The sequence below is a fragment of the Antechinus flavipes genome, chromosome 1 (genome assembly GCF_016432865.1).
Source record: "Antechinus flavipes isolate AdamAnt ecotype Samford, QLD, Australia chromosome 1, AdamAnt_v2, whole genome shotgun sequence".
NCBI lineage: Eukaryota > Metazoa > Chordata > Mammalia > Dasyuromorphia > Dasyuridae > Antechinus > Antechinus flavipes.
Genome location: NC_067398.1, coordinates 380,320,104 through 380,340,687, shown reverse-complemented (window position 1 = coordinate 380,340,687; position 20,584 = coordinate 380,320,104). Strand labels below are relative to the sequence as shown.

The following is a 20,584-nucleotide window of genomic DNA, read 5'->3' as shown; positions in this document are numbered from 1 at the left end:
TTTCTTTAATTTCTTTGGGGTTTTGGTCTGTTAAATTAACTTTCCATATGAAAATGGCAACTCTAAAATCAGATTGTAAAGGACTTAAGAACAAAGGCTCTCTCACATTTTTTTTAATTTAATGAATCAACTGATAAGCATTTATTAGAATCTCCAATGCACCAAGAATTTGGCTATGCACTAAATCCCCACATTCCCTTATATACAAGGTGTTCAATAAAATAATTTTTGGCTGATTACCTGGTTTTAATATTCAAAGAGACTAGGAGATCAAGTAGTCAACCTAGATAGAAAAAGATATTATGTGAAGACAGAAAGGACTATCCAAAGAAACCTGAAAAGTCTTACATGAATGGACTCTGAGTGAATTGAGCAAAAAAAACAGGATGATAGTTTATATTTTTACAACATTGTTTAAAAAAATTTTTTGAGAGACTTAAGAATTCTAATCAACATAATAATCAACTGTGACTCCAGAGGATTGATATTGCTGAATGCTAGCCATTTTCTGATTTAAAAAAAAAAAAGTGATGGACTCAGGATTCAGAATTGAGACATCCATATTGGGATATAGCCAACATGAAAAGCTGTTTTGCTTGACTGTGCATATTTGTTAGAAGACTTTTAATTTTCTTTTTTTTCCCCCCAATGGGGAGAGAGGAAAGAAAAAAAAGTTTAATCAAATTTTTTTAAGAAAGTAAACTAACAAACTAAAGTATGAGTATTAAATGAGTGGTCTAAATAGTACACAAAAAATCCTTTTATCAAGATGTGGTGGGAGAAGAGAAATCAAGTGCAGTAATAGTCACAAGATAAAAGACTGAGGAGAGGAAGAACTCTTCCCCTGGAATTGAGGAAAACACATATTTTTGTTTTGTTTTATTTTGTTTTTGTCATTCTTTGTAACCCCCATACTTAGCAAACTACCTAGAAAATAGTAAGTATTTAATAAATGCTTGTTTACTGATTGATTGACTAGCTCTGATACCTTCTAAGTATAGAAATTATGTTTAATTTTTTTGATTCTCAGAACAAGGTTCTTAGGAGAGACCTTGAGAGTGACATTGTATTGTTTTTTCTTGATCATTTTGATCATTTAAAATGATACCCATCAGGAAAATGGGTATAATAATAATAGCTAACATTTCTATAAGACTTTAAAGTTTGTAATACATTTTATATGTATATCTCATTTGTTCCTCATGACAATCCTGTGAGGACACTATTATCATCATTCCCATTTTGCAGATGAGGGAACTGAGGATGAAAGAGGTTAAATGATTTGCCTAGAATTACAAAGATAGTAATTATCTGTGGGAGGCTTTCAGTTCAGATTACCCCAAGTTTCAGGACAGTGCCCTATCTATTATGCAGCCACCTAGCTTCCATGTTCGTACTATTTGCCTCACAGGCTGTTGGGAGTTCTATATAATTAGGCTTGATGTTAGGAAAAGCTTCTAAATATTTATTTAGAACTGTCCAAAAGCAGAATGAGGCTTCCTTGGGAGATAAAAATAATAGTTTCCTCCTGCTAGGAGGGTCTTCAAGTTGGTTGTTTTCCTTTGTTTTGAAAGAGGACCAAAATGATATCATTTTGTTAGACACATATCACTTATGTGTCCAGCTGTGGCTGTTAAGACCAACATGGGCTCAGAGTACTCTGCCACAGGTCTGACGTTTGTACCTAGGAATATTTGTAATTTCTCTTATTGTACATCTCACATTTTTTTCTGAGCTAATTTTGATGCTCATAATACACAGCACCTCGTCTAAAGAGGGCACACCATGTTGTATGGTCCTATGCCAATGTCTCCTAGGTCACACAATCAATTCTAAAGTTCTTAGGAAAGATGCTGAGAGTTACCTAGTATCACTTTTTCTGACCACCTTATGAGCTCTTAGGGGAGACCCTGAAAGCGCTTTTTTTTCTGACTAGCTTGTGAGCTATTAGGTGAGACCCTGAGAGTTACCTTGTATCACTTTTTCTGACTATCTTGTGAGCTCTTAGGAGAGACTCTGGGAATTACCTTGTATCACTTTTTTCTGACCAGCTTATAAGCTCTTAGGGGAGACCAGTGACTTTGTATCACTTTTTCTGACCACCTTGTGAGCTCTTAGGAGGGACCCTGAGAGTTACCTTGTATCACTTTTTTATGACTAGTTTGTGAGCTCTTAGGGGAAACCCTGAGAGTGACCTTGTATCACTTTTCCTGACCACCTTGTGAGCTCATAGGGGAGACCCTGAGGGTGACCTTGTATCACTTTTCCTGACTACCTTATGAGCTTAGGAGAGATCTTGAGAGTGACATTGTATGGTTTTTTCTGGCCATTTTTGCTCTTAGGGGAGACATTGAGAGTGACCTTGTATTGCTTTTTCTGACCATCTTGTGAGGGCTTGCCATGTGTGAATTCTCCATAAAATAGTCTTTTTGGCAAATGCACATTTGGCCTCTGAACAATCTGGCCAGCCCAATGGAGTGCTCTCTGCAGTAGAGTTGGAATGCTTGGCAATTAGAGGAAGGATCTCAGTGGCTGGTATCTTATCCTGCCAGGAGATCTTCAGAATCTTCCTGAGACAATTCAGATGGAAGACAATTCATTTCCTGGCATGGTACCAGTATACTATCTAGGTTGCACTGGTATACAACAATGAGGTCCACACAATTGCCAGATAAATAATCAATTGTCCAGGATGTCTGGGATGTCTGGGATGTCATAGTAAGGGTTCTTTTAGATATAAGGGTTGAACTAGACAGCTGCTATGGTCCTTTCCAAATCTAAAATTCTGGTATTGTATGATTTTGCAAATAATTTTGATTTGTTTGGGGCTTCTGAATTCATTTGTGTGTAAAAATTTGAGGTATGGAAACTCTTTTCACTGAGGTAGATCAACAATTGATCAGCAATCACCCTCACAGTTCCATCTAGAGCATGGTGTTGATAAATGCTTATTGACTGATTAGAGAGCTACTGGGGACACCAAGAGATAAAGTGATTTGCACACAATTAGTGTGAACCAAAGGCAGAACTTGAACCCAGACTTTATTGACTGCTAAGTCTAGTTCTTTAACCATCACACAAGACAGCTTTATATATAAATATGATTCCATATTTATATAGGCTTTAAGTTTTATAAAGTGCTTTTACTTAAAAGTATCTGACCTCAAATACTAGCTGGCTGTGGGGACTCTCCTCCATCCAGTTTCCCTCCCCCCCCCCACTATCCCCTGCCAATTGCCTGTGTTTCCTCGATGAGCTAAAAAAAGAAATGGCAAACCACTCCAGTATTTCTGCCACAAAAACCCCTGATGGAATCACAAAGAGTAGGACACAACTCAAATGACAGAACAAAAACAAAAATATAAGTTAGAACTGACACTCTAGCTCTTCTAAGACCAGAGTTCAAAACCTTATTAACCTTGTGATCTTGAAACGTCCCACTCTTCTGAATCTCTGTTTTCTTCTGAAATAAAAGGCTGGATTCACTGAATTCCAAGTTAATATCCTCTCTAGCTCTAATAGTCTGTGATCCCAAATTCAATTCTCTTTCCACACCATTAGGTGTAGAAGGTATAACAAAGCAAAGAATGCAAAGATCCCTCTTGAGAAGGCTCGATTTAAAACTGGGTGAAATGCTGTAATTATGACTATTCCATCTTTTTAAACTATAATCACATCACTCACTGCCCTTCTTATTTCCTGCATGATTTCTTATGGACTTATTTTGATGACCGATAGAAAAAACAACGACCCACAGGAAAAGACGGCAGGAAACAAACAATGAAAACAGTAGGAAGTAATAGAAGATTGTTTAAATGATACAAAATAAACTAATTCAAATCCAGTACATTTAGTTTACTTTAACTCTTACTTATGGGGTTAAATTAAATGGTTTCCCCTTTACTCTACAGAACTGGTCACTTCTCTAAATGCCCTTGTCACTTTGTTATAGTTGTAGATTTACTAAAAGGCTAATTAACCTCTCCTATCTTTCCTGGAAATCCTTATTAGTAACTCATTTTAGGCCTCACTCACAAACATATCAGTCCATTTACTTTCTGCTAAACGCCCAGTGCTGCCAGCTTAAGTTATACTCCATCCCTGGTATTGAAAATAAAAGTGAGCAGAGGGAGACGCACTCTGGCATGTCAGTACAAAGTGCCACAACAGACTGAGAACTTCTGTCATATAGGCTTATATATCAATGATCCAAAGAGGAAGCTCTTCACCTGCATGATCTTTTAAGTCTCCTGTGTCCTTGTAAACAAAGAAATAAGAAATATGTTTCACCTTAAATAAACTTTATAAAGAAAGCAGATTTAGATTTTTAAGTACTAGCCTGATATAAGCTTTGAAGGAAAAAACAATTTTTTTTCTCCATACAAATCATTACATTGCTTATTTTTCCAAACTACAGAAATCCTTCTGCTGAAAGCTTATCAGTAGGGTAATGATAAACACAAGTGAGAAATCTTCCCCATTCTGCTTCCAGGGAATATGATAGCATTAAGAATAATGATACAATTATATATACATATATATATATATATATATATATATATATAATTGTATCATATATATCTATAATTGTATCATATATATCTATAATTGTATCATATATGTGTGTGTTATATATATGTGTGTGTATATATATATATATATATATATACACATACTTATAGATAAAGAGCTGAAAGGAACTTTATAGAATTGGGAAGATCCTTATCAATCTTCTAGTTGAACTTTCCTCATTTTATGGATGAGGAAACTGAGACCCAGAGAGAACTGCTATTTTATAACAAAATTTATAATAATTTATAACAGATTTTTTAGAGGATGCCTAAATTGACTAACTAGACAAACTGCTGATGAACAAACCTGGCAATATCCCTCACATCATCAATTTCTTTGCTTGAAACTCATTGCAATAAAATTAAACACTGGCAGTTTCTGCCAAGTGTTTTTTCCAGCATTGTAAACCTTAGAGAGTTGTCAGGAGTTCAAGGGTTAAAAGTCCTGCCAAGATTCACACTGTTAATAAATGTCAGAAATAGGATCTGAACTTAGGTTTTCTTGATCCATAATATCTTTTTTTTTTAATTTTAATTTTATTTTAGATCTGTATCCCAAAGAGATCATTTAACTCACAAGCACAAAAATGTTTATAGTAACTTTCATTGTGGTGGCTAAGATTTAGAAATTAAGGGGGTGCCTATTTTGTGAAATGACTGAACAAACTGTGGTATTTGAATGCTATGGAATACTATTGTTCTACAAGAAATGGGAAGCAGGCAGTTTTCAGGAAAATCTGGAAAAACTTATATGGACTGATACTGAGTGAAGTGAGCAGAACCAGGAGAACACTGTACACAGTAATAACACCATCATGCAATAACCAACTTTGATAGACTTAGCTCTTCTCAGCAATACAATGATCTAAGACAATTCCAAAAGACTCATGTTGGAAAATGCTATCCACATCCATACAAGGAACTATGGAACCTGAATGCAGATCGAAGCATACTAGTTTCATTTTGTTGTTGTTGTTTTTTCTTTCTCATGTTTTTTTTTCCTTTTGTTGTGATTTTTCTTCCACAACATAACTAATGTGAATATATGCTTAACATGACTGTACATGTATAACCTATATCAGATTGCTGTTTTGTGGAGACAGTAGAGGAGAGGGAGAGAGAGAAAAAAATGGAAATTAAAATCTATTAAAAGTAAATGTTAAAAACTAAAACTAAACTCCAATACAATAAATTTAATTTGTGCTCTGTGACTATAAGCTGGGCTCCATCAGTCTCACTTTCCTAATTTATAAAATAAGAAATTTGTACAAGATGGTATCAAAGGTCTCTTTCAGCTCTAACATATCATATTGTGATCCAATATCTAATAATATTAGACCTGGAAAAGACTTTAGAAAGATCATTCAGTTCCCCCCGAGAAAAAAAAGGCTCTGAGACCTTGAGGAGATGAGGGACTTACCCAAACTATGCTGCCACCACTAAGATATTTACCAAACAGGACATCATGCTTTTGGCTTGCCGCATTTGGCATTTTATCTATATGATTTTCACCAAACAAATCAAAGAAGGTTCCATACAGCTCTTCTTGGTTTCCATGTTTCAACTTGCTACCAAATCATTTATTGATTTAGTTTCTTTGTTTGCAGATTTGCCTTCTATGTTGTAATAGTAAAAAAAACCTCTCTTTTCATTCTAAGTTTCCAAATGCCATAAAGGCTGGCACTTCTAATTCTGGAATTAATGTCTTGAAAAGGCTTTTTTTTTTTTTTGCCTGCCATTGGGACCTCTTTTGTAAAAATTCCTGCAATGAGTCAGGGATCAGAACATCTCAAAAACAAGCCACCTATTCATCCTAATCTCAACTTAACATAAGACTTGAGGATGATTACAGCTTGTGCAGATATAGATTTTCCCAGAGATGTATATATATGATAGAAAGATACTATATATATATATATATACACACAGACAGACACACACATTGATATTTCTACAAGTATAGAAACTTTTATATAAATTTATAATTACATGCAACACAGGGTGCCCCAAAATTTTTGATATAGTTTAAGCTTTAATAACTTGGGACATATATTTAATTCTCTGTGACATTAGGTAGATGATGCTTCCCTATAGTCTCCTATTCCAAATACCTTGACTTCCCATTGGTGGTATTAGGTAAGAGAGATATAGATTAGTACACATTGCCAATTAATTTTGCTTAAAACATTTTAAATATTACTCAATTAGTTAAATATAATTTTTTAGGGGAGTGAGTAGTCCAGACCTGTCAATTCATTAGAACAGAAATTCTCAGTGTGAAAAGTCCTTTCATCAATCCAGATTAGTAGCTTGTTTATAATTTGTAGTTTTAGAAACTACAGTTTTTCTCCAGACAATTTATGTTTTTAGGCTTCTGATCACTAGGTTATTGAATGCAATTGTATCTATTTTTTTGATCTAATCTTAATTCTCTGATCTACTTGTCAGTTTTTAAAGTTTTGAAGACTATTGCTTTATAGTATAATTTAAGGTCTGAAAGTATTATTTCCCTTTCATTCCTACCTTTTTCATTATTTTATTAAACCTTTGAGATTCTAGATCTTTTGTTTCTTCTAAATGTATTTTGTTAAGGTTTATAAAATATGCCTTTGATTGTTTTACTGGTGTAGTATTAAATCTGTAAATTAATTTGTTATATTGTTGCTGACCAACTAGGAGCACCAACTATCCCTCCAACTACTTATATTCTTTATTTCTTTAAGGCAGAGTGTCTTAATCCTTTTTTTTTAAATATCAGAGACTCCTTTGGCAGTCGGATGAAGCCTATAAACCCCTTCTCAGAATAGAGCTGCTGTTGTTTCTTTACATTCATAATTGGAGGAAATGCCAAATCTCAGTGAGAAGTTGAAAATTTTTTCCACTTAAGTTCAGGGACCCCTAAAACCGGGCCTGTGGATATCAGATTAAGAACCCCTGCTTCAAAGAATGTCTTATATTTGTAAAGGTTCTAAGTATGACTTGGCAGGCTGACTCCCAGAGATATTATCCATTTCATAATTATTTTTGAATAACTTCCCTTTTTATTATTTCCTCTTATATTTTGTTATTTTTATGTTATTGCTGATTTTGGATATATTTTGTATCCCATTAGTTTATTGAAGCCTTTATCACAATTTAAGTAAAGGATTTTGTGATTAGTAGATAAAGATATCCGTATCTCTTCTTTGTCTATCTTTATGCATTAATTTCTTTCTCTAGTCTTTGTTAGTATTTTTCAAATAACAGAGGGGAAAGGAAATATCTTTGTTTTATTTCTATAATTTCTGGGAATGGTTGTCATGTTTGGCTGCTGCATTTAATATTAGATTTTCATTTTGCATACCTGATTTTTAGTGTTATTTTTAGTGTTTATTATTTTAAAAATGCTTCTATTTTTAAGGGATTTTTAGAAGAAATATTATATACCAGCCTGGTAGTCAGGAAGATCTGAGTTTAAATATGGCATCAGACACTTATTAGTTCTGGTATTCTGGGCAAATATTTAAATTCTATTTGTCTCTGGAGGAGATGAAAAACCAATCCAGTATCCTTACCATGAAAACCACATGGACAGTATTGGTGTGTCTATGAGTCACAAAGAATCAGACACAACTGAACGATAACAATGCTTTTCAAAGATTTTTTTTTTTATCAATATATCATGGCTTTTGATGTTTTTGTTTTTAATGTTGAACTATCCTGACATTCCTGGTAATCTAATTTGATCATATTGAATTGTATTTTAGATATGTGTGTGTATATATACATATATATTATATATTTTTGCTATATTTTTTAAAAATAATATTTCATTTTAATTTTTTGAATCAAAATCAATATTCATTATTCATATTGGTCTATAGTATCATTTATTTTTCCTTCCCTATTTGAAGCATTAAGTCTATATTTCATTTAAGAAAAAGTTGGTATAAAATTTATTTTTATTAGTTTTTGAGAATAATTTGTTATTATAAATGTTATTTATTTTTTTAATTTGTTGGATTCTTCTATAAATCCATATGGACCAGATATTTTTCCTCCTTTATACCTAACTCAGTTTCCCTTTTTGAAACTAGAGTGATGAAGTCCTCTATCTGGTGCCTTTTGGTATAGGGATTTTATGTTTTTGCAGATAATCTATTTTGTTTAAATTCTCATTTGTGCTGAAAAAATCCTGATATTCCTTTTTGTTTCATTGATGTTGCTATTTCAGTTTGTCTATTTTGTTATTTATTAATTTAACTTTACTCACATAACTTTTTAATTGGGTTAACTAAGAGTTTATCTATTTTATTAATCTTTTCAAAGAATCAACTTTCAGTCTAATTTACTATATCTATCATTTTTTATTTTTTGTTTCTATTCTAATTTTCAATACTTCTTCAATTGTGCTTATTTTGTATATGTTTGGTTTTCTTCTTATTTTTAAAATTGTATTTTTGAGTTCACTAATCATCTTTTAAAATTTTTGTTAATGTATTTATCTTATAAAGGTTAGAAATCTTCCTCTGAGTAGAGCCTTAGCTACACCACAGAGTTATTGGCCATTCTGTCTCACCAATTTTATTTTCATTAATATAGTTATTGTTTCTATGATTTGATCTTTATATTACTAAGGGTGTCATTGTTAAGTCTCCATTTATATTTCCATCTTTTATTTATACTTTTTGTACTAATTATTTTTATCTTGTCATAGCCTATAAAGGATGTATTTAGCATGTTTTTGTGAAGATAACATGAAATGCTAGGAAATATGTATGTTATTTTTAACTAAGTTTTATCCATCAAATTAAGTACTAATTATAATCCTAAATTTGAAGTCAATGCATGAAGCACTGACTTCTTTAATGTCCAGGGAAATTGTTTTTATGATTCACAAATGGATTAGTAATTCAAAAACTTCCTGAATGAAAAGTCTTATTCTGGTGGACACCAGACATAAAAATTTTTGGGAATTCCTTTGCAAGTGTTTCTTATATTACTCATTCAAATCTGATGAATTTGAAAAATATGAAAATAAGGGGAATAATTTGATCTATTAATTTGTGATTCTAATTATTTTGTGTGGGTAGCTAGATGCAAATTTTTCACTTTTTAAAAAATGAATTAATTTAAGGCAACTTCTGCAAGCCAAGATATCTTGCACAGTAAGCAATAAATTGATATTACTTGTCCATATTCATTTCCAAACATCCCCAAAATAGTTCCCCCAAACAAACCAGCAAAAAGATGAGATGAAGTAACATTTGAGCCAAAGAAACTTGAAAGATTGTGAGGGAAGGTCTATTTCATTTGAGGAAAAGAGGCATGTAGTACAAGATGTAAAGTGTTTCAGCAAGGCAGTGAAAAGCCCCACTTCAGCAAACCAGTGTAGATCCTGAGCCCCAGTGTGGGGCAACAGGCAAATTCCAACACTGGAATCCCTCACTTGCCTTACTATAACGGGGAACAGGTCGACTCCCGCTCTAAGAATCACCATGTGTTTCAGGGTTTCCCTAAGGAAGCTGTGGTCCATAGCACAAGAAGTCCATGACTGCCCTTCCATTGGTGACACTACAACTTCTTGGAGCCACAGATATGGTTTAGGTGAATCATGTGGCCATCAAAGATGGAAAGTATACCTGAAAAAAGCTTGGCAGCCTTCACATCAGAGCCACTAGTCTTCCTGAATATACCCTATATACCAAGTGATCTAATACGAAAGAATAAGTAGCCAAAGAACAAATCACAGAAACAATCAATAATTTCATTAAATAAAATGATAAAAACAAATACCAAAATTCATGGGATTCCAAAGTAGTACTTAGGGGAAAAATTATTTCTCTAAATTCTTACATCAACAAAATAGAGTAGATCAGTGAACTGGGCATGCAACAACAGCAGCAGCAAAACTAGAAAAAGAATAAATTAAAAATCCCTAATTGAGCACTAAATTGGATATCCTGAAAAATCAAAGGTAAGATTAATAAGACTGAAAAGAAAGGAAAGAATTGAGCTAATAAACAAACATAGGGAGCTAGTTTTATGATAAAATCAATAAGAGAGATAAGTAAGGCATTGGTTAATTTGATTTTTTTTTAAAGCAGAAAAAAATATCAAATATCAAAAATGAAAAGTGTAAAATCACCACCAATGAAGAAGATATTAAAGCAATCATTAGAAAATTATATGCCAATAAATCTGATAATTTGAGAAAATAGATGAATATTTATAAAAATATAAATTACCTATATTAAGAGATAAGGAAAGAGAATGTCTAAGTAACCTCAAATTAGAAAAAGAACTCAAACAAGACATTAATGAACTCCCTATGAAATAAAGTCAAGGACCAGATGGGTTCACAAATGAATTCTACAAAATATTTAAAAAGAAATTAGTTCCAATATGGTATAAAAAATTTGGGAAAATAGACAAAGAAAGAGTTCTATCAAAATCTTTTGTATGATGCAAATATGGTACTGATACCTAAACCAAGAAGAGCTAAAGCAGAGAAAGAAAATTATAAACCAATTTCCCTAATGAATATTGATGTAAAAATTTTGAAGACAATACTAGCAAGGCAATTACAGCAATATATATATCACAAGGATTACACCCCATGATTAGGTGGGATTTATACCAGGAATGCAGGAATGGTTCGATATTAGGAAAACTATCAACATAATTAACCATATCAATAACAAAGCCAACAGAAATCATATGATTATCTCAATAGATGCTGAAAAAGCTTTTGACAAAATATAATATCCATTCCCATTAAGAACAATAGAGAACATAGGAATAAAGAGAGCATTCCTTAAAATGATAAGCAATATCTATCTAAAACCATCAGCAAGAAATTTTTTGTAATGGGAATAAGCTTGAAGCCTTCCCAATACAATCAGGAGTAAAGCAAAGATGCCCATTATCATCACTGTTTTTCAATATATACTAGAAATGTTAGCCATAGCAATAAGAGAAAAAAAAAGAAAGTGAAGGAATTATAATAGGCAGTGAGGGAATAAAACCATTATTCTTTACAGATGATAAGAAAGTATACTTAGAAAACCCTAGCGAATCATCAAAAACACTTGAAACAATTAACAACTTTAGCAAAGTTGAAAAATTAAAAGATAAATCCACATAAATCATCAGCATTTCTTTATATGACCAACAAGACCAAGCAGCAAGGATAGAAAGAAATTTCATTTAAAAAAATTGTTATCAATATATAATGCTTGGCAATCTGTCTGCTAAGACAAATCCAGGAACTATATGAACACAATTACAAAAAACTTTTTACACAAATAATGCCAGATCTAAACACATGGGAAAATATCAATAACTCATGGGTAGGCCAAGCCAATATAATAAAAATTATATTTCTGCCTAAACTAATTTACTTATTCAGTACCATACCAATCAAACTACCAAAAATTAGTTGACAGAGCTAGAAAAAATAACAATAAAATTTATCTGGAAGAACAAAAGGCTGAGCATATTAAGAGAATCAATGAAAATATACAAAGGATGGTGACCTAGCAATATCAGATTTCAAACTCTGTTATATAGCAGCAATCATCAACATTGTCCAGTGAATCAATGGAATAATTTAGGCACACAAGACACTGTGGTCAATGACCAAAGTAATTTAGAATTTGATAAAATGCATTAATTTCCTTACAAAATTGAAGATAATAGTTATATCTTGTATATTCAAATATAATTTATTCATAAATGAAAAGGTGTATAATCAACAAACAAGTACTGCAACCCATTCTTTGATATAAAATTATTTAGAAAAATATAAATTATTTGTATATAATATAATGATTATGGGAAAGGGATAAATGAAGAGGATTAGGTAAGAAGATCCACTAGCATAAAATGTATTTTAATTTAGTATGGAATTTCATAATGAAACCTGTACTTAACCTTCTCCCCATTCAAGACTTGACCTCTATCTTAGATGAGGCTAGTTTAGTAAATCACCAAATTTATTTATTAAGTATTTATTAAGTACCAGAAAATATGTTAAATGCATGGGATACTAAGAAAGGTAAAAAAATCTCTGCCCCCAATGAACACACATCCTAATGGGGGAGATAAGTAGGTACATACAAGATATATAAAAATTGTACAAAAGGTGCTTTTAGTTGGGAAGGAATTAGCAACTGAGAAGATGGACTGAGAAAGGCTTCCTACAGATTTGAGTTGTTAGAAAAAGTCAGGGAAACTAAGAAGCAAGGCAATGTGAGAAAGCATTATAGTCATGATGGAAGGGAAGTGCAAGCCACATGGATAGGAGATAGAGAGCCACATACAAAGAACATTGGATTGGAGAGTGTGTATAAGAAAGAGAGGAAGGGACCAAGGTATGATGAATTTAAATGCCAAGAGGAAATTATATTTGATCCTGGAAGACTTTATTGAGTGGAAGAGTGATATAGCCAGGAAAATCACTTTGGCAACTGACTGAAGAACAAGATGAAGTGAGGAGGTAATTAAGGCAGGAAGACCAGTTAGAAGGCTATTGGAATCCTTAGAGAGAGAAGTGATAAGAACATGAACTGGCTATATGAGTGGAGAGAAAGGACAGAAATGAAAGATTGTGATGGTGGAAATAACAAGATTTGGCAATGGGTTGGATATTTGTAATGAGTGAAAGAAACTACAAAGAATAAGTCTTAATAGCTCAACGATCTTCAGGTAGATCACCAATGCTTCCATGTCTCCAAGGTGGAGCTCTAGGATTCACCCAGGTTCTTGAAATGATCTGGCTATGTCTAACAATACCTGTGGAGCTGTGGAAGAATGCCCACAATAGACTGATTACTTTGGTTACAATTGCCACTGGAATGAAAATGATGTCTTTGTACCCCATAGTGTTAAGTTTTTTATTATCATAAAGACAATTATTTGATTCTCATAGTTATAGGGAGTCACTGAAGTTTGTTGACTAGTAAGAGGGAGAGGATTGACATGATCAAAACTGATTTAGGAAAAACATTTTGGCAGCTATGTGGAAAGAATGAATTGGAACACGGAGCGATTTGAGGCAGAGAGACCCAAAAAAAATGATTTGGGTAATAAAGGAAAGTCTCTGAATCTTTTCTTACTATTAGGGTGAGAGAAACAATGATTTAAGAGATGAGGATTCAGGCTTTCTTCCATTAGAAACCAACATGTGTCCATGAACATGGACCTTTATTCTGTCAGTGTTTTCTATGTTACTTTTAGACAAAATAGTATTTGAGATAGTTATGACTTTGTGAGCTTTGAAAGAGCACAATGTTGAGCTCCCAGAAGTCTTGAAACTAGAATCCATGGCAGCATTTGAGAGCCATGTTCAACCCAGCATTGAAGCTGCAAAGTCTCTGTGTGGACCTGAGGTCCCCAGGCCAGTGATAGCTGAGATTATTGGCTGCCAGTGATTAGAAACCTATTCCATTTCCCCAGGTAGAAGCTGTGGAGAAAGTGCATTGAATTTGAGCCCCATTTTCCTCAAGCACCAAGATAGTCTAGGTTAGTGTGTCCCCTAGGTGTTGGGGAGAAATTCTGTAACTTCTGTGCTTGCTATAACTTTGCATTAAATATACTTTTGTAAAAGCTAATCACTGTCAGCTAATAACAGGAAGGGGAACACAGTAGAATTGAGGAGGGGGCTTAAATCAGAGGAGTAGAGAAAATCACCCCCTGCCCCATCAAGAAGATAGAGCTAGTCCCATTTAGAGGGCAAGACCTTTTTATAACAGACTTCATTCCCCTCTCCACTCTTCTCCATACATGATGCTCTATCTCCCAGCACCTTATGTTTTCACTGGCCAGCTCACATGTACTCTCTCACTTCAGTTTCTAAGATCAAGTGTCCCCTTCTTCATGAAATCCCGCCTGTTCCTCTGCCCTAATTACACCTCCAGATGCTAGGGCTCTCCTTCCCAAGCTCCTCTGTATTCACCTTGCATAATCTATACACACTTGTATGTCATCTTTCTTATTAGAATGTTTCTTGAGATCAAGGAATGTTTCCATTTTCTTTTTTATATCTTTTTTTTGTATTCTTAGCATAATGCCTGGCATTTAATAAATGCCTGTTGATGGATTGATTGTCTTCTGACTGAACTAAATATATGAGGTTCAAAATTTTAACTGGCATGTTAGCTGCCCAGGATGGTTTTTTCCCCACCCCTCCTTCTCCAAATTCTCAGAAAAAAATAAATCTATTAATGCCTTAGACATGGGAATTCTAAAAATGTTCCTTTTGGGGTCAAACCAAATCTTGTTGACAGACAGAACACAGATGGGAATTGTAAGCAAGTGAGGAGACAAGGAAATTCAACTAACTAATGCCACACTTTTACCAATTAGCTGGACCTAATCGTCAGTAATCCCCTCCCTTTTTAAATATCCATGTGATGTTCCTAAAAGGTACTTTGAAGAAAAACTTGTATACTGAGAAAAATTCTCCTAGGGAGAAACTTAGCTGTTGAGAATGTATTTTAATTCTAAGGAAATTCACAATGAGAAAAGACAAATATAGAATTCATTGTGGGAGGCTGGGGGCGGGGGGAGAAGTTTTTAAAAAGCTTGAAACTAGTAAACATTTGCAAAGTCAACTCTATCATTAATAAAAATGGGAAGAGCTTTAAAATTGGCTTTCTTTACCTGATGAAAGCCCAAGTAGTCCACAATCGTTGATGATGCATAAAATATCATGCCTTCTGCACTCACCACCAGAGCAAATCCATTAAGAGACTAGAAAAGAAGAATAAATTTGAAATTACTTTAAACATCAGAAAATATTACTGAATGAATCCTTATCTATTCAATTGTCAAATCTTAGTTTCTAACTTTACAAATACTTTGCTATACATCCTCTTCTGTGACTTCATTACTCACCTCCTTTTTTTCACACCCTAATCATTTCTTAATTAGACTTAAAAAAAAAGTAATAGCTTCCTAATTGATTTCCTTTTTTCAATTATTTCATTCAAATCTTATTCCATTCAGCTGTGAAAGTGACTTTACTAAAATAGAGATCTGATCAACTCTCTCAACAGACTTCAATGGCTCCCTATTATCTCCAGGATGAAACACAAAATCCTTTCTTTAATATTTAAGGCTCCTCATCAGTTGGTCCTTCTCTTCCCTGACCTCTACCTTATACCAGCTGGTTTTTCATATTTAAATGTCTCTTTTGGTTTCTGTTTTTTATTTCTTTGTTTTCTGTTTCAGTCTCTCTATACTTTCCTCCCCTGGATCATTCTATGATCCAGCTATTTGTGGTTTACTTGTTATTTTTTAAACATGTCACTCCACCCATCACTTCAGTGCCTTGCCCAGGCAATTCCCCCATGCCTTAAATGTACTCCTTTTTCACCTCTGTCTCTTAATTACCATTATTTCTTTCAAGATTCAATTCAAATCAACTTTTCTCTCTGAGGCATCCATCTTTTCTGGATATGCTTTATAAGTACCTAATTATCTTGATGTTGCTTCCCCCATTCGTATGTTTTTGCTTTTTAAAAAAAAAATTCCTAGCATTGAGCACAATGCCTGGAACTTAGTCAACACTTAATAAAGGCTGCTGAATGACTGAAATCCTTCAGAATATAAGATGGCATCCAATTGTCTTTATAGATACACATTTTTCAGTTGTTTTTATTATATTCATCAACACCACCCACAAAAACATATTTCAATCCTCGCCCATTAATAGGGAGCATGGGAATTGGGGTGGAGCTCCACTTGGCTAAAGTCATCTGGTTTTTTTCTAGTGAATGAAAACTATAAAAGACAACAGGCAATGAAATGAATTAAAATTTCACTTTCCCCTTTGTTGATTTTTCCTATTCATGTACTTTTTACTCTAGGGAATTGGGGGGTGGGGTGGGAATAGAAATTGTATTATTTATGGATTTTTAAAAACTAATTTGTTTATTTTAATACATATTGCTTTATGAATCATGTTGGAAGAAAAAAATCAGAACAAAAATAAAAACCATGGGAGATTAAAAAAAACAGAAAAAAGAAGTGAACATAGCATGTATTGACTTATATTCAGTATGGATGCAGATGGCATTTTCTATCTAAAAACTGTTGGGATTGCTTTGGATCACTGAACTACTGAGAAGCACCAAGTCTTTCATAATTGATCATAGCACATTCTTGCTGTTACTGCTTACAATGTTTTCCTGGTTCTACTTGTTTTACTCAGCATCAGTTTGGGTAAATCTAGAAATGGTATTATTTGACAGAAATTTTTTTTTAATGTAAATAGTAAGTCTACTGGAACCACATTTCTCTCTTTTACTTCAATAAATATCTGTTGATGTTCATTTTTTTTTAATTATGTCCAACTCTGTGACTCTCTGTGAGGTGTGTGTGTGTGTGTGTGTGTGTGTGTGTGTGTGTGTGTGTGTGTGTTTTGGCAGATATTGAAGTGGTTTGCCATTTCCTTTTCCAATGTTAGATTAAGGCAATGAAAAATTAATTGATTTGCCCAGGGTCATATAGCCAGTAAGTATCAAGGCCTGGCTTTGAGCTCGTGAACATGAGTCTTTCTGATTTCAAGCCCCATGCTCTAACCATGAGCTCCCTAGCTTCCCCCATTAAATATAACTAATGATAAAACATAGCTTCCCCAATAAATATAACTAATGATAAAATATAATCAAAAGATCAATGGATATTTTATACACTATGCTTGTTTCAGTGCTTCTGGGATCCTGATAAGTTTTATCATATCAATAAATAAATCTTCTCTGTAGTGCTTTTCTTCTAAGGAACTCTGATACTAATTAAATATAAACACCACAACTTTTACAATATCCCTGTTAATTTTAGAAGAAAGCAATTTGGCTAATGTGGAAATAAGTTTTGCAAAACTTCTACATATAAAGAGTATCAAATTTCTTATCTTCTCGATGGGTGGGGGATGTAGTAGAAGGAGGGAGAAAATGTGGAACTTAAAAATAAAATTGAAATTTAAAAAAATTTTAAAAGAAATTAAGAATCATTGTCTTCATTTTATTTTTGGATAGCTTAAAGTACAAATGCATTTTATGCCTTGGATCACAAGGAAAGTAAATAGTGAGTTCACTAAGTTAATGCTGAGTCCCAGAGAAAAGATGATGAAACACTCCTTCCATGCTTCAGCAGAGCTAATAATTGACCAATTGGGCATTGCCTGGTACCTATTGTTGGTTAATAAGAGCCAGAGTGATTTGAATTTAAGGCATGGTCTTTAAGAAAAAAATCTAGCCAGCAAACCTCAGGATATCTTGGGAGATTTCAGCATTAAAAAAAAATTACATTCCTTTACAATACCTGCAGGTAAGGTTATGATACTCTATGTGAACAGAAAGAAGGGAAAGAAACAGGCTTACTTTCTGGGAAAGCACATCTAGTCTCCGAATACTTAGAGGAAAAGATATTTGTGGCTGGAGACCCTCTTTCTGGGAACGTTTCACTCACTACAGTCTTGCTCTTTGGGGAAGCACAGTAAGTAGAAAAAGATGGATATTTAATGAAATAGAGGCTTTTGAAGCATTTCTGATTTAAAAAAAAAAACCAATACCTGAGTAGAAAAAATATGACTTTCAAATATAAGACTCAAAAGAAGCATCAAAAGGAAGTGAGGAAAAGTCAACGAAATTATACAAAATGCAGAGGAAAAGATAATTGTCTTGGAGACACTCTCTGAGAAAGAAAGGAAAGAAAAGAAAGGAAGGAAAAAGGAAGGAGGAAGGGAGGAAGGAAGAAAAGAGATGTCAGTTCCATTTGTCCCCAACAAGGGAGCTCTATCACAGAGGTTGTTGTTTGTCCTTTGTTCTCGAAGAGGACCATGACATCAGGGAAGTGATGCTGTGATATACAAGTGAGTTGGATTTAAGTGAAGGAGGGCTGGGCAACAAATAAAAAGCTCACTTTCTCCTCCAGAGCCAACTAGGGAAAGTAGCCAGATATAGGGGGGAACTGATTGACTCAAAGTGAATGTAAATAGAAATTGTTTCTGTTTTGGCCAGAAACTCTAAGGATCTTCCCCTCCCAGATTGATTTTTTTTTAAATCAGGTAAAAGAAACCATTCTTTGCCTCATTTTTACCTACCCTTAATCACTGACCAGATCTTGTCTCCAGTCAAACTGAGACCTGTTAAAGACCTTAGCTTGAAAAAGACCAGAGTTTCCCACTGTATCCTATTCTATATCCAGTCATTTTGATTTATATCTGGCCATAGGACCTACATGGTTTTGGAAGAGAAAGTGAGGCAAGTGACCTTGCACAGTGCACCCTCACTTAAATCCAATTCCCTTGCATGTCATGGCATCACCTCCTGATGTCATGGTCCCCTTTAAGAACAAAGGACAGACAACAGAGCCTATCAATATCGCTACCTCAGTAGGCTTTGTTTAATATCTTTCCTTTGTTTCAAGGAGTATTTGATGGGGACAAGGGATGGATGAATGAAGGGAAAGAATAAGGAGATGTAAATTGGCAATTACCAAAAGATTTATAAGACCAAAAAAAAAATGGATGCTATTTTGGAAAACTGGGTTCTACTCCTTTAACCCATACTGACCTCTAGTTTCTCCATATCTGCTCTCTCTTGTAGCCATCTAGAATAGAAGGATATCATACCTTGAGAGTTTTCTCTGAAGAAACTATAATCTGTGTTTAATATTCTACGTGAAACAAATTTACTGTTCAGAATAGAGTGTATGAATTTGGCTTCACTAAGATTATTCATTTTAAGGGACTTAGAGTCTAAATAATTAATAATAATATCTAATGTTTACATAGTGCTTACTATGTGCCAGGCACTGTGCTAAGTGCATAACAATTTTTGTCTCACTTGATCTTCACAATAACCCAGAAAGGTAAGTATTATTATTACTTCCATATTATAGATAAGAAAAATTGAAACAGAAGTAAATTTAGTGACTTACCTACTATCATACAGTTAATGATCCAGCCCTTATTTAAACTCAAGTCTTCCTGACTTTAAGCCCAACACTCCAAATTTAATCTCTGAATACTAGACTATAAAAGTTAGATAATGGTTATTTTCCCAATAGTGACCAAACAGCTCTAAAGTACATGTTTTTCCCACTTTCCAATTTAAAAATCTATTCCTTCTCCCAGAGAAATAACTAGGTATAGAAAAGACACCAAGAAAACAAGTTTAGGAGGCTAAACTTCTCACATGCAGATACAGCTAGTCCTAAACCTCAGAAGGACCCGAGTAGTCAAAGTCAAGCTTTGACCCAAAAAGAGGTCATGAAGAGTAGGACATAAATGAAAAATGCCTGAACATATTTACAGATCACGCCCGTTTTATTTAGAGATGACTTTTAACAAAGTAAAAGAGGTAAGTAAAAATATAAAATGAACAGCATCTCATAAATACCACTTCCCTTCTATTTAAAAAATGAACAAGATCGCTTTTCTCTCTTTTCCTTCCTCCATATCCCATTGGGGGAAAAAAGGAAAAGAAAGATTATTTTGACAAAGATACATACTCAAGCAAAACATATTTCTCCAATGGTTGTATATAAATAAATATTCTCTCTCTCTCTCTCTTTCTCTCTCTCTCTCTCTCTCTCTCTCTCTCTCTCTTTTTCTGTGTGTATGTGTGTCTCTGTCTCTCTATTTCTGTTTCTCTCAGTCACTTTCTGTCTCTGTCTCTCTGTATGTATGCATGTATTCTGGTAGAGAAGAGATTTCAAAGAATTAAGGGTAGGGATAGGTAGGGTACCATATGTAACAAAGGCTAGAAGAATGGACTGTACTACAAGAGGCTTCCCCTCAGGGGAAGAAGAGAAAGAAGGAGATCAAAGCTAATTGATGTCACAGGATATGAAGCCATAGGCTACCCAAGGACAAAAATTCTTCAGGATAAGTTGTCATTTACTGAATAATACCAGGTATACAAATTTTGCATATCTTTGTATTTATATACATACATTTATGTGTGTATGTATATATATATATATATACATATATATATACATAAATAAATATAACATTTCCC

At 33.7% G+C, this 20,584-nt stretch overlaps 1 protein-coding gene across 1 annotated transcript in view; it reads right to left on the bottom strand.

The window, feature by feature from the left end:
* Nucleotides 1-20,584, bottom strand: part of AHRR (aryl hydrocarbon receptor repressor) — a 255,083-nt gene that overhangs the window by 39,594 nt on the left and 194,905 nt on the right. The window contains exon 5 of the mRNA XM_051969788.1: nt 15,216-15,305. Coding sequence (XP_051825748.1) covers nt 15,216-15,305 — 90 coding nt within the window. The remainder of the gene's footprint in view (nt 1-15,215; nt 15,306-20,584) is intronic.